The sequence below is a fragment of the Bufo bufo genome, chromosome 7 (assembly GCF_905171765.1).
Source record: "Bufo bufo chromosome 7, aBufBuf1.1, whole genome shotgun sequence".
Classification (NCBI taxonomy): Eukaryota; Metazoa; Chordata; class Amphibia; order Anura; family Bufonidae; genus Bufo; species Bufo bufo.
The window spans coordinates 216,333,255-216,347,807 of record NC_053395.1 but is presented as its reverse complement, the minus strand read 5'-3'; the positions used below and the strand labels follow the sequence as shown (position 1 = coordinate 216,347,807).

General features: G+C 44.2%; 1 protein-coding gene across 1 annotated transcript in view; it reads right to left on the bottom strand.

Annotated features, from left to right (window-relative positions):
* LOC121008830 (lactase-phlorizin hydrolase-like) overlaps positions 1-14,553 on the bottom strand; it is a 37,642-nt gene that overhangs the window by 21,399 nt on the left and 1,690 nt on the right. The window contains exons 2-7 of the mRNA XM_040441529.1: positions 12,722-13,704; positions 11,114-11,242; positions 2,781-2,861; positions 1,709-1,808; positions 1,147-1,403; positions 274-1,002 (exon numbers count right to left, since the gene is read on the bottom strand). Coding sequence (XP_040297463.1) covers positions 274-1,002; positions 1,147-1,403; positions 1,709-1,808; positions 2,781-2,861; positions 11,114-11,242; positions 12,722-13,704 — 2,279 coding nt within the window. The remainder of the gene's footprint in view (positions 1-273; positions 1,003-1,146; positions 1,404-1,708; positions 1,809-2,780; positions 2,862-11,113; positions 11,243-12,721; positions 13,705-14,553) is intronic.

Genomic DNA, 14,553 nt, shown 5'->3' with positions numbered 1-14,553 from the left:
GGAAGATTACAAAAGTGGAACTTTGACAAGAGGTCACCTGACCACTGCTTAATCCATATGGCCCTTCTGGCGGCATTAGTTAGAGCCAAAGAACGTGATGCAAACTTTAATGAATCTAATGGAGAATCACACAAGAATTCGGATGCATGTTTCATGACCGGGATATTTTTTAAAATTTCTTCCCTTGGAACCCCATCTTTCCAGGTCATGAGATAATTGGGACAGCCAGATCCGCAGAGATCTTGCCACTGGCACAGAGGCTAGGGCCGGTACACAAGAAGAAGAAGTGGACGAATATGCTTTTTTCAAAAAAGACTCCGCCTTCTTGTCTACTGGATCCTTGATCAAGGAAGTCTCCTCAGAAGGAAAAAGCGCCCTCCTTGACAATCTGGCCACTGGAAGGTCTACTTTAGGGACTGACATCCAATCTTTACATGTGTCGTCCGCTAATTTATATGTATGTTTGAATCTGGAACTGGGATCCGGTTTCTTATCCGGTTTATCCCAATCCTGCCTTAGCCAATCATTGAGCAGCGGGTGCCCTGGAAAAGCTTTGCATCCTGATTTAGGAAAGTAAAACAGCTTGTCACATTTTGACTTATTAGAAATATCTCTACTAGATTCAATAGTGTGCTTGACTGCTTTGAGAAGATCCCCTAGGTTCTCCTTATGGAACAGCATAGTGTCCTCCATATCCTCAGAATCTGAGTCTATCTCTCCCTCAGACAAGGAACTGTCAGAGGATAAGGCAAACTGTGGTTCTGAGGTTCCATGAGATTTTTTGGTTTTTTTATTGGAGGCTCTGACTTCATTAAAAACAGATGATAGCTGATCCTTAAACCAGAGCAGAAAGTCATTATTCTGGGAGGGAGGAGACTCAGAAGTGCAGCCCTGACACAGATCAGAAAACGCATCATCTGGCATAGGTTGTTCACAATTCCTGCAGGAGCGGTGTCTGGATTTTCTTTTTCTCTTAAGAGATTCCTCTGGGGAGGCAGACATCTAATAATAGATAAGGAGTATCAGTAAAAAATCATTCCTTCACCCCAACACCACCGAAGAGTGTGCACAGAGGAAGAGACAGCCGCATCAAACCTATGCCAGATCTTGCCAAGCATGTTATCCCCATACGCCAACCTTACTTACCTCGGCAAGCAGTGGGAGTAGCGTCCTGGCGAGCGCCCATGGTAACTGTGCCACGGAGTTAAATACTTCCGGGACGCGCCAGCGGGAGTGCGCATGCGCGAGACGTCGCGATTCCCCAGTATCATCTCGCGCCTGCGCCTCCGCTATAGCGCGCGTCTCTGCTGCCTCAACCTCAACCCACACCATGCAGAGGGAGGCAAGCAGAGAATGGAGCGAGGTGCTGCCGACTGCACTGGGGAAAACACTCTCGCAACCATCTTCAGGGTGAGGGACTAAAAGTATTACACCTGGGAGGGGATAACTGTGGGAGTTGTGGTCTCTTCAAGTGCCTAGAGAAAATAAAATACATGGCTCTGTGTGCTCTGTGGTGCTTTATACTGGGAGGTACTATGTCATTAATCAATCTATTGCTTGCTAATTGGTCTCTATTCTGGTTGTACCTAGGGGACTTAACCCTTTGGTGTGTGCTGCCAAGGACGAACAGGAAAGTAATAACTCTGCGTCTACTTTAACCCTTGGCTGTCGGACAGATTATATTGAGGAATGGACATTAGTACTTTACCTTTAAGCATTTTAAAGGCAGGGAGATATTTCTCGTCTGTGGAGCCGCAGTCCTTTAGGGCTACGCTGAAAACCAACATCTCCAGACCCTTCCTGATGTCCTGTAATGAATATCATAATGCTGGTGGCAATATATTATAACATTACATAGAAATATATACAATAGGGCTGAAATTATGTTTTTTAAACTGGACAGACTTTTAAACCTTAAAGGGGTATTTGCATCTTATAAAGTGATGGCATATTGCCAAGTGAAGGTCTGACCTCTGGAACTCCTAAAAAATGAAGGTTTTCTGTGTTTTGGACTCTTCACTCTCAGGATCAGTGAGGGCCGGACCTCCACCAATCATAAGGTGTTATGATGCCATCACTTTATGATACTGGAATACCCCTTTAAATTAGTTCTGCACCTTTATTACTTTATACTGTACATCATAAAATTAACTTGGTTTAGGACCAAGATCTGGGACCACCGCTAATGCTCTAAACGTAGTGGGTCCCAGTGTGTTGTAAATATCTAGAAGCCCTCACATCTTATAGGTTTTTGGTTGAGCATTTTGGTAGCCAGTGACTTTGGCAGAATCCAGGTCGCACAAACCCATGTGTTTTGGTAATCATTAAGGTATTTTATGGAATAGGGTTCTCAATGATCCTCCAGAGTGCTAAGGCTCTGAAGCCATAGTGGGTCCCAAAGGACCTTTGGAGGTAATCACTTGCCATTTAAGGTCTATTTCTTTAGTTCAAAACCTATTACACTTTATTGATGATGCAGGGGTTGGAACCCCAGAGAATAATGTGCTCTGGTGGGCCAGAGGGACCCCGGTCCAATGCTGCTTCTTGCAGTGACTTACTGTATCTCCCCAAAAACAAAAGGACTGGGCAGTTGAAATCCATCTGTCTGATCATTATCTTCTCCAACATCGGGAGGCCCCATAAACTTTGGATGGTGGGTTGGTCCTGTCTCAATTGGCTGGTTCGGCCAACGTACATGTAATGTACATGGCCAGCTTAAGACCTGGACTGCTTCTTCTGGAAACTCATGTTTGATAAACGAGGAGTCACTCATTCCTTACCAGATTTGCAATCCACTTTGGCAGCTGATCCCCATCATGGCAGTCATATCGTACGTTCAATGCAAGAAAATCAACTGTTTCCTAAAACACACAGAAATAGTCAATTGTTTGATGTCCTTGTCACACATGATTCCTGAAAGGGGCCTCCTTTTTATCATTGCTATTAGTCCCCCTCTCATTATGTATTTTAGCCTTCATCTTACTATTAATTTACAGTGGGTACTTTTTTTCCTATAAGATGGGGTCTTGAGCAACGAGCAAAGTATAGCCCCCCCACCCTATTTTTTGAAAATATTTTTATCATAACTTCAAAATCACTGGTGGTCTTGGGAAGTGAAGGGGTTATTTGTGAAGTCCTTGGTGGTCTTACACAGTGAAGAGGTCAATGATAATTTCAGGTTGTTAATGGGAGTACTGCCTATAGGAGGGTGACCTCGTAAATGGGAATCCTTGACAGTTGCCCAGTTTGCCATCCCCTAGACCTCCTCTGGCCTTATACATGGAAAACATGGGGGCTGAAGGACTATATTTACCAGGACTCGAGGAGTCGTGCTCAGCGCTGCTGTTCCCAGAGCAATGGATATCCGTCCACCTGATAATAGAGATAAAAAGACCATCATAAATCAGTTCTGAAGATGGCGGCTCATGATGTCCTCGTTAATCTATCAATCATTTTTTTCATTAGTATAATCACCTCTGTCAGTGGCTGTGGATATACTGATGACGTTATTAATACCTTTACATACAAATCACATGCCAATCACATGCAAAATCTCCTCTATTTCCAATAAAATGTATCACTTCTTTATGGTGAAGCTCCATCTTTTATTATCATATGCTTTTTAGTTCCAAATTTTTGTGCTGATTCTGTTCTGATACAGAGCTCCAAATCCCCTGCATAGACATAGATTTAGTGCAGCCACCACTAGAGGGCGCTTACTATATACTGTGCTATTGCTGAATGCATAACAGTATGCAGCAAGCTCCTGAGCTCCCCCTGGTGGAGGCTGCAGACATCCACAAGGTTAACTTTTCACCCATTATGCCTATGCTGAGGAAAAGACGTCTAGATTAGGCCATGGACAGAAAAAAAAAACCTCATGTGAACAGAGTTTCAATATTTCACTGATTCAAAATCAATGGTATGAGCAAAAAACATAGGCGCGCCTTCTCATCCACCAGATCAACCAGGGTGCTTAGTGTCGGACCCCTGCCAGTCTGATATTAATGACCTATCCTGAGGAAAGGTCATCAATAATAATAGCTGGACAGACCATTTTAATGTATTGTGCCTCACACCCACTGAGAAAATGTACAATTATTTTTTTAAAAGTTATTGTCCTCTATAAATATTATCACCTATGAACCGGTTGAATATTTTACACAGCCCCAAATCCTTTGCTTCCCGCACTTAGCCATACAGTTATATGATAAAACAATGGTTGTAATCGGTCACCACTAGGGGGAGCTAAAGGCATGTTAATTTCTACAGCTAGTATGCAACTCAAGGGAAGGTGTAAATATCTGTATGCAGTGAGCGCCCCCTAGTGGTGGCTGCAGGCAGCCAAACATTATGATAGGAAGCAAAGATGCCGTTCAGAGCAAGGCCCCCTTTCGTTGAGGGTCCCATAGCTGCTACATTATCTGCCTCTATCGTATGTACCTCAATAATCAAGCTGATGATTATTAAAGGGTGATACCCTGAAATATACATTTTCATATATTATGTTGTCCTTGTACCCAGGATAGCACTTTATTTTTTACTACTCTCTCTGTGGAGTGGATTCGTTTTTCTGTATCAGCCGGGTTCATCAATCTTATCACGCTCACATTAATGACTTATCTGGTTCTGATATTGATTTACACAAACAGGACTGCTCTGGGTGCAGAGTTCACAATGTGATTCATTACCACAAGATAAAAGCATGTCACCTTGAAGATCTGAGACCCTGCAGGTAAGGGCTCTTTCACACTTGCGTTATTGTCTTCCGGCATAGAGTTCCGTCGTCGGGGCTCTATGCCGGAAGAATCCTGATCAGTTTTATCCTAATGCATTCTGAATGGAGAGAAATCCGTTCAGGATGCATCAGGATGTCTTCAGTTCCGGTACGGAACGTTTTTTGGCCGGAGAAAATACCGCAGCATGCTGCGCTTTTTGCTCCGGCCAAAAATCCTGAAGACTTGCCGCAAGGCCGGATCCGGGATCAATGCCCATTGAAAGGCATTGATCCGGATCCGGCCTTAAGCTAAACGTCGTTTCGGCGCATTGCCGGACCCGACGTTTAGCTTTTTCTGAATAGTTACCATGGCTACTGGGACGCTAAAGTCCTGACAGCCATGGTAAGTGTAGCGGGGAGCAGGGGAGCAGCATACTTACCGTCCGTGCGGCTCCCCGGGCGCTCCAGAGTGACGTCAGGGCGCCCCAAGCGCATGGATCATGTGATCACATGGATCACGTCATCCATGCGCATGGGGCGCTCTGACGTCATTCTGGAGCGCCCCGGGAGCCGCACGGACTGTAAGTATACCGCTCCCCCGCTCCCCACTACTACTATGGCAGCCAGGACTTTAATAGCGTCCTGGGTGCCATAGTAACACTGAAAGCATTTGGAAGACGGTTCCGTCTTCAAATGCTTTCAGTACACTTGCGTTGTTACGGATCCGGCAGGCACCTCCGGCAACGGAAGTGCATGCCGGATCCCAACAACGCAAGTGTGAAAGAGGCCTAAGGCTACTTTCATACTCGCGTTTGGTGCGGATCAGTCATGGATCTGCACAGATGGATTCGTTCAGATAATACAAACGTCTGCATCCGTTCAGAACGGCAGAGGATTCCGGCAGGCAGTTCTGTCGCCGAAACTGCCTGCCGGATCCGTCAAACTGTATGTAAACTGATGGCATTTGTCAGCCAAAACGCCAGTGTGAAAGTAGCCTTATAAATACTGAGGGCGACAGATTTACATACAAATGGAAATTTCACCTAAAGGGAAACTGCAAATCAGAGAGGTTCTCATAGTAACTGTCCAGTCAATCTTCACCAGTACCAGAACCAAGACAAACCCACTGGTGGCCCTGAAAAGATGGCCGTTCCAAACATACTGGTCAATGTCCTTACTCTTGACCATATTCTTGTACATAGGAGCAGTATTATTGTAGTTATATTCTTGTACATAGAAGGCAGTATTATAGTAGTTATATTCTTATACATAGGAGCAGTATTATAGTAGTTATATTCTTGTACATAGGAGCAGTATTATAGTAGTTATATTCTTATACATAGGAGCAGTATTATAGTAGTTATATTCTTGTACATAGGAGCAGTATTATAGTAGTTATATTCTTGTACATAGGAGCAGTATTATAGTAGTTATATTCTTGTACATAGGAGCAGTATTATAGTAGTTATATTCTTGTACATAGGAGGTAGTATTATAGTAGTTATATTCTTGTACATAGGAGCAGTATTATAGTAGTTATATTCTTGTACATAGGAGCAGTATTATAGTAGTTATATTCTTGTACATAGGAGGCAGTATTATAGTAGTTATATTCTTGTACATAGGAGCAGTATTATAGTAGTTATATTCTTGTACATAGGAGGCAGTATTATAGTAGTTATATACTTGTACATAGGAGGTAGTATTATAGTAGTTATATTCTTGTACATAGGAGCAGTAGTATAGTAGTTATATTCTTGTACATAGGAGCAGTATTATAGTAGTTATACTCTTGTACATAGGAGCAGTATTATAGTAGTTATATTCTTGTACATAGGAGGCAGTATTATAGTAGTTATATTCTTGTACATAGGAGGCAGTATTATAGCAGTTATATTCTTGTACATAGGAGGTAGTATTATAGTAGTTATATTCTTGTACATAGGAGCAGTATTATAGTAGTTATATTCTTGTACATAGGAGCAGTATTATAGTAGTTATATTCTTGTACATAGGAGCAGTATTATAGTAGTTATATTCTTGTACATAGGAGCAGTATTATAGTAGTTATATTCTTGTACATAGGAGCAGTATTATAGTAGTTATATTCTTGTACATAGGAGCAGTATTATAGTAGTTATATTCTTGTACATAGGAGCAGTATTATAGCAGTTATATTCTTGTACAAAGGAGCAGTATTATAGTAGTTATATCCTTGTACATAGGAGGCAGTATTATAGTAGTTATATTCTTGTACATAGGAGCAGTATTATAGTAGTTATATTCTTGTACATAGGAGCAGTATTATAGTAGTTATATTCTTTGAAAATTTTCTTTTTATTGAAAGGAAAGGCACATTACAGCGACATACCACAACATTTTACCATGTTACAGTCACAGGATATAAATGTGTAATACAAAAAGTACTCATTACAGCTTATCATCCCAAGGAGATGTATTAAATTGGTTACACAGAGTATAAATGACAAGGCAAACATGGCGACCATGGTACAAGTTAAACATTTGTCATAATTCACTCGTACCCATATCCTGTGAGTGATCAGATCAAAGGAGTAACAGATGTCGCCGTATGGTCTGTAAACTTTAATAACACAGATGAAAGGATGAAGGAACACTGGGAAGGAAGGAGTAAGGGAAAAAAGGTAGGGGATTAGGGAAGGGAGAAGGAAAGAGCAGGGAAAAAAGAGGGGGGGGGGGGGGGGGGGGAAGGAGTGAGAAGGGGAACAAAAACCAAAGCCCATCCATAACCTTTCTACACATGTACTAGATCAACTAGTTATAGTAAATACTGACAGCAACTACATTCACAAGTTCTGCTAAATAATGACTTGCCCACAGCCCCGGAGATTGTACGTTAGCGCACAAATATCACTTCTGACAATGGTTGTACCACGACTAATTGCTGTATAGCTTACATCCCATCAGACATTCTGTTGGTCACCCCTAAACATGAACCAAGGCGTCCAAAGTTTCATATATTTGTTGTGGTTTCTGTCCTCCCAACTCGCCAGTTCCTCCATATGACAGATATGGTCCACCTTGTTCAGCCAAGCCTCCACAGTGGGGGGTTCAGTGCACAACCAGTGCTGTGGGATGAGCAGTCTGGCAGCCTGGAGTAAGTGGGTGGTTAAGCACCTCTTCGAGGGAGAGAAGGAAGTAGTTGGGAGCCACAGAAGCACAAGGGTAGGGGGCGCTTCAACCGTAACACGTGTTATCTTATGGATAGTTGACAAAACCCCTTCCCAAAATGGACGGATTATTGGGCAAAACCAAAAGATGTGGGACAGAGTCCCTATCTCGTCCAGGCACCGCCAGCATTTGTCATCCTGTCTCATACCTCTAATGAACATTTGTTTCGGAGTCTGATACCATTGGGTAAGGACTTTGTACGTGTGCTCTTGTATCCTAGTGCACCTAGAGAAGCCGTGTGAGTGCGCGTGTATGCGCAAAACATCAGTCTCGCTCAGCTCTAAGTTCAATTCAGCAGCCCAATGCCTCAAGTATTGCGGCGTTCCAGGGGAGCGGGGACTCGCCAACGACAAGTAGCATAGGGAAATAAGTTTGCGAGGGATAGTTTCAGATGAGAGGAGTTTCTCAAACCACGACTGAACGGGTTTATGTCTGTTATTGTTTAATAGCGGTTTGGAAACCGAGTTCAGCTCAATTAGTTCCAGAAAATTACATGTTTTTATCAGTGCATGAAGCGGGTGCTGGTCAGAGAGATCACCCGATGATGCTCCCAGAAATTCATCTGTCCTAAATTTAAGCCAAGTCGTGGCTATGTGTTTGGTATTTGGCCTCATAGCAAAGGGGAGGAGATCCGCTGGCATTAGGGGGGAGGGATTATTCAGGAGATTAAGTTTACCATTCAACTGCTGAATTACTGAAGCAGTTACCCCTAATAAAACCTGAGATTAGACGTATTAAGACCCCAAAGACCCGCCCTTTGAACCGGTGTAAGCTGGACAAATTCCAAGTCCCGCCCCCAAAGTTGACATTTATTAGCATGCAGTTGGACCCATCTTTTTAAATGAATCGCCTGATAATATAGATGTGCGTCCGGTAACCCAAACCCTCCGGTGTTTCTTCTCTGAATTAGCCTGCTATGAGCTAACCTAGCTGTCTTCCCACCCCACAGAAACGTTCTGAATAATCTCCTAATCTGACAAAAGTAGGACATAGGTAGGAAAATGGGTAACATCTGTAGTGCGTATAGGATCCTGGGCATAATAAAAGCCTTCAGAAGGTTCTTCCTACCCATCCAGGAAACATAGGGAATTTTAAGGGAGTGGAGGTGACTCTGCACATCAGTCAATAGTGGTTTAAAGTTCAGGGTAAAAATATCATCGAGATTAGCAGGAAGCTTAATCCCCAGATATGAAAGGTGGGATCCCTGCCAGATGAATGGGGTTGTGCCCTTTAAGGAGGCAATCACACTACTTGACGCTGAGACATTCATAGCCTCCGACTTCGAGTAATTAACCTTAAAGTTGGAAATCCTCCCATATGCTTCAAAAAGGGCTAGAAGATGCGGAAAGGCCTCGACAGGGTTCGTGATCATGACCAAAAGGTCATCCGCATAGGCGGCATTTATGAATTCAGCAGAGCCATCTTTAATACTGAGGCCCTTTATACCCGGATGTTCTCGTATGGCTTGTAGCAATGTCTCCATTACCATGACGTATAAGGTGGGTGACAATGGACAGCCTTGGCGAGTCCCATTTGTAATCGGGAATGATTGAGACAGTGTCCCATTCACTCGTATGCAAGCACTAGGTTCATGGTAAAGGGACATGATGGCGGTTTGGAACTGCTCTGGAATGCCAAATTTATGTAAGGTTTTCCTCATATAGCTCCAACTAACCCTGTCAAAGGCCTTTTCCGCATCCACTCCCAGAAGGACCAACGCGGTCTTGTTTTTTCTCGCTAATTGCATAGCAGACAGCACTCTACAAGAGTTCTGATTGCCTTCTCTTCCGGGCACAAACCCGGCCTGGTCAGGGTGAATTAGTTTCGGTAAGAGGGGTGCAAGGCGGGAGGCCAGCAATTTGGCCCATATTTTAATATCCACATTAAGAAGCGAAATCGGCCGATAACTACCACATTGGTTAGGGTCTTTCCCAGCTTTCGGAAGAATTGTGACCGTCGCCTCTAAGGATTGTCTGTGAAGAGTGGCACCGTTCAAAAGAGAGTTACACCAGTCAGATATATGAGGGGTTAAAATGGAAGACAGCTTTTTATAATACCCCACGGGAAACCCATCAGGACCCGGGCACTTCCCCATTGGCATAGAACCCAAAATTTTTGCTATTTCCTCTTTAGTGACTGGAGTGAGAAGCTGTTCCCTCTCTTTGGATGACAATTTAGGCAGTTTAATATTAAGCAGAAACTTGTCAGCTGCCACCTCAATTTTGGCTTCCGTATCACCATCTGGGCAACGGATACCATAAAGCTGCCTATAGAATTTTTGGAATTCTCTTGCAATATCTGAGGTTTTGTGCATTAGCTTCCCGTCCATACTTTTAATCCCATGAATATAGGAGGCATCTTTTTTTTGTTTGAGGAGTGAGGCCATAAGCTTAGTCCCTTTATCTCCATGCGCATAAAAGCGGAACTGGGCATGTTGATAAGATTTGGCCTGGTGATAGTTAAGATGGTCCTTTAACTGGATCTGCTTGGGCCTCTAGATTTCTTGTGCAAAGACTCCAAAGCCGAAATCTTCTCTAATAATGAGAGAAAGGTTTTTTGCTTCTCTTTCTTTTTCTTACAACCCAAAGCTATTAATTCCCCCTTGATGACCGCTTTGTGTGTCTCCCATACTGTAGTAATAGGAACGTCATCCATGGTATTCTCCCTGAAATAATTTCTCAGCTTGGCTTCAATATCTTTCCTATCCACCATATCATCCAGAAGGGTTTCATTCAGTCTCCACCGACGAGACTGCTGAGGCAGATCAGAGAACACCACGGATGTCGTGACAGGAGCATGGTCTGACACTGTCATAGGGTCTATAGTAGAATGAGTTACTAGCTCGGCATGATTAGCAGAGATAAATATATAGTCCAGCCTGAAGTATACCCTGTGTGGGGCTGAATAGAATGTATAGTCCCTCTCAGCGGGATGAGTCAGACGCCAAGTGTCCAGCAGATGGGCCCCTACTTAGTGCTTATTTATCCTACCAATAGCTGCTTGTGTCAATTGAGAAGAATGATCCGAAGCATCCATAGTTGGGTTTAGGGCTACGTTAAGATCACCTCCTACAAGCCAAATACCGTCCGCAAAGGAAGACAATTTAGATAGTGTAGCTCTCAACCATACCCCTTGCCCCCGATTGGGACTATACAGGCTTGCCAGTGTCACCGGCGTGGTCCCTACCTTCCCCTTCACAAAGATATAACGTCCCTCCGGGTCAGTCAGAGATGCAATAAGGGAAAAGGGAACGTTTTTGGAGATGGCTATCCCCGCTCCCCTGGACGCCTTGGCATGAGAGCTGATGAACCGGTGCTGAAAATAAGATCGAGAGAGTTTAGGAATATGACCTAATTTAAGATGGAGTTCTTGAAAAAAACAGATATCTGTGCGCCGCTTCTTCAAGAGTCTAATCACTTGTGAGCGTTTCTGGGGTGTATTAAACCCCCGTACATTAAATGAGGTGCAGTTAATCGAAGCCATCAGTATAGTAAAACATCTGTACAATAGCAGCTAATGGCATGTGTGAACATGGATAGGTAAACTGGGAAAACAGTTCAAGAGTAGTAATAGGACACCGTGCAGAAGCACAGGAACCCCAGGGTGCCAGGGTGGAAGTAGGTTGACTTAGGGCTCTTTCACACCTGCGTTCTTGTCTTCCTGCATAGAGTTCCGTCGTCGGGGCTCTATGCCGGAAGAATCCTGATCAGGATTATCCTAATGCATTCTGAATGGAGAGAAATCCGTTCAGGATGCATCAGGATGTCTTCAGTTCCGGAATGGAACGTTTTTTGGCCGGAGAAAATACTGCAGCATGCTGCGCTTTTTGCTCCGGCCAAAAATCCGGAACACTTGCCGCAAGGCCGGATCCGGAATTAATGCCCATTGAAAGGCATTGATCCGGATCCGGCCTTAAGCTAAACGTCGTTTCGGCGCATTGCCGGAGCCGACATTTAGCTTTTTCAGAGTGGTTACCATGGCTGCCGGGACGCTAAGTCCTGGCAGCCATGGTAAAGTGTAGCAGGGAGCGGGGGAGCAGTATACTTACCGTCCGTGCGGCTCCCCGGGCGCTCCAGAGTGACGTCAGGGCGCCCCAAGCGCATGGATCACATGATCGCATGGCACGTCATCCATGCGCATGGGGCGCTCTGACGTCATTCTGGAGCGCCCCGGGAGCCGCACGGACTGTAAGTATACCGCTCCCCCGCTCCCCGCTCCTACTATGGCAACCAGGACTTTAATAGCGTCCTGGGTGCCATAGTAACACTGAAAGCATTTGGAAGACGGTTCCGTCTTCAAATGCTTTCAGTACACTTGCGTTTTTCCGGATCCGGCGGGCACCTCCGGCAACGGAAGTGCACGCCGGATCCCCACAACGCAAGTGTGAAAGAGGCCATACTCATTGTCAATCAGCACTACTCCTGTAGCCACAAAACAGGAGTCCATGCGCCTACAAAGTGTGCTAGCATTATATTTATGCAAACATAACAAATCTCCTAACCGCAAGTAGACAACTTAAAAGGTATAGGAAAGAGTCGCACCGCAATGCGTGCATCTCCCTTGTGCAAACAGAAAAATACAATATAGTAAACGGCTTGTTGCCCTAAATGACAACTGAGGAAAACAGCTTAGCCCCTGAGGCGCGAAGAATACTGTTCAACATTCTTACAGCTGCACCCCCCGAAATCAACAACTCCTAACTTAGGGAGCCAGCGTTAAAACAGCCCACATACGACCTGTGGATAATGTTCAGGTGATTCTGTGCTTAGCCCCTGGACCTTTTCTTGATGGTACTCCAGACCACCTGGAGTTGTCCGGGAGTTCTGGAAGCGGGACGCCAGTGTCTGCCGATGGCAGCCATGATGGAATGTCCTGTGGTGTGGTGTTGAGCAGCTCCCACGCCGCCGGCAAATCACTGGGGGTCCGGATCGTGCACCTCTTGCTGTCCTTAGAGAACGTTAGGCCAAATGGAAATAGCCACTTGAATGGTGTCTTGCTCAGCCAAAGAATCTCTGCTACAGGACGTAGTGCTCTCCTTTTACTCAATGTCGAGGGCGCGAGATCCTGGAATAGCAGAATTTTGGAACCTGCGTGTTTCAGTTCCCCTCTTTCTCTGGCAGCTTTAAAAATCGCTGCAGTGTCTACATAACGCAGAAGTCCGCAGACCACATCACGAGGGGGTTCCCCATCTCTGGGTTTGGGTCTCAGGGAGCGGTGAATGCGCTCAATTGTAATGGCAGAAGCGCTGGCGGCTCCTAACAGTGAAGAAAAGATGGCGGACGCTGCTTCAGGTAACTCCTCATGGGGCACCGATTCAGGCAGGCCTCTGATGCGCACATTTTTACGCCTACTTCTGTTCTCCTGATCCTCGATCAGCCCGTAGGCTCGGTCCAGGGAGGATGCATATGCAGCACAGTTGTCTCCGATCGTTCGGGCATAATCCAAGATAGCCCCTTGTGTATTCTCAAGCCTCTCAACTCTGTTGCCGATGTGCTTAACGTCCCCCTTTATTTCGGTGAGCTCCTGCATCACTGGTAATAAGGCTGACGAAAGCGCCTGCTGCAAGAACCTCTTAGAGATAGGCTCTGGGGCTTCAGCTTGCGATCCCTGGGAGCCCTCCGTGGACGGGCTGTCAGCTCTCTCCGTTTCATCCATGCCCTCTTTAGGGTCCCGCGGCGCCATCTTGGCCCTTTCTGAGGCCGGAGCTGCAGACTTCTTATTAAAGTATTTCTCCATATCAGAGGGTCCCCGTTCTTGTCTGAGGAGTTCAGGTTTGTCTTTAGGCAGATACTTGCCGACATTGCCCATTTTTGTGCGGTTAGGAAGCGAAATATACCACTTTGTAGGGTAGTGGAGAGGAGAGCTCTCTTCACATGCGGCCGGTCAGGACGCCGGTCAAGCTCCGCCCTATAGTAGTTATATTCTTGTACATAGGAGGCAGTATTATAGTAGTTATATTCTTGTACATAGGAGGAAGTATTATAGTAGTTATATTCTTGTACACAGGAGCAGTATTATAGTAGTTATATTCTTGTACATAGAATCAGTATTATAGTAGTTATATTCTTGTACATAGGAGGCAGTATTATAGTAGTTATATTCTTATACATAGGAGCAGTATTATAGTAGTTATATTCTTGTACATAGGAGCAGTATTATAGTAGTTATATTCTTGTACATAGGAGGAAGTATTATAGTAGTTATATTCTTCTGCATAGGAGCAGTATTATAGTAGTTATATTCTTGTACATAGGAGGCAGTATTATAGTAGTTATATTCTTGTACATAGGAGGAAGTATTATAGTAGTTATATTCTTGTACACAGGAGCAGTATTATAGTAGTTATATTCTTGTACATAGAATCAGTATTATAGTAGTTATATTCTTGTACATAGGAGGCAGTATTATAGTAGTTATATTCTTATACATAGGAGCAGTATTATAGTAGTTATATTCTTGTACATAGTAGCAGTATTATAGTAGTTATATTCTTGTACATAGGAGCAGTATTATAGTAGTTATATTCTTGTACATAGGAGCAGTATTATAGTAGTTATATTCTTGTACATAGGAGCAGTATTATAGTAGTTATATTCTTGTACATAGGAGCAGTATTATAGTAGTTA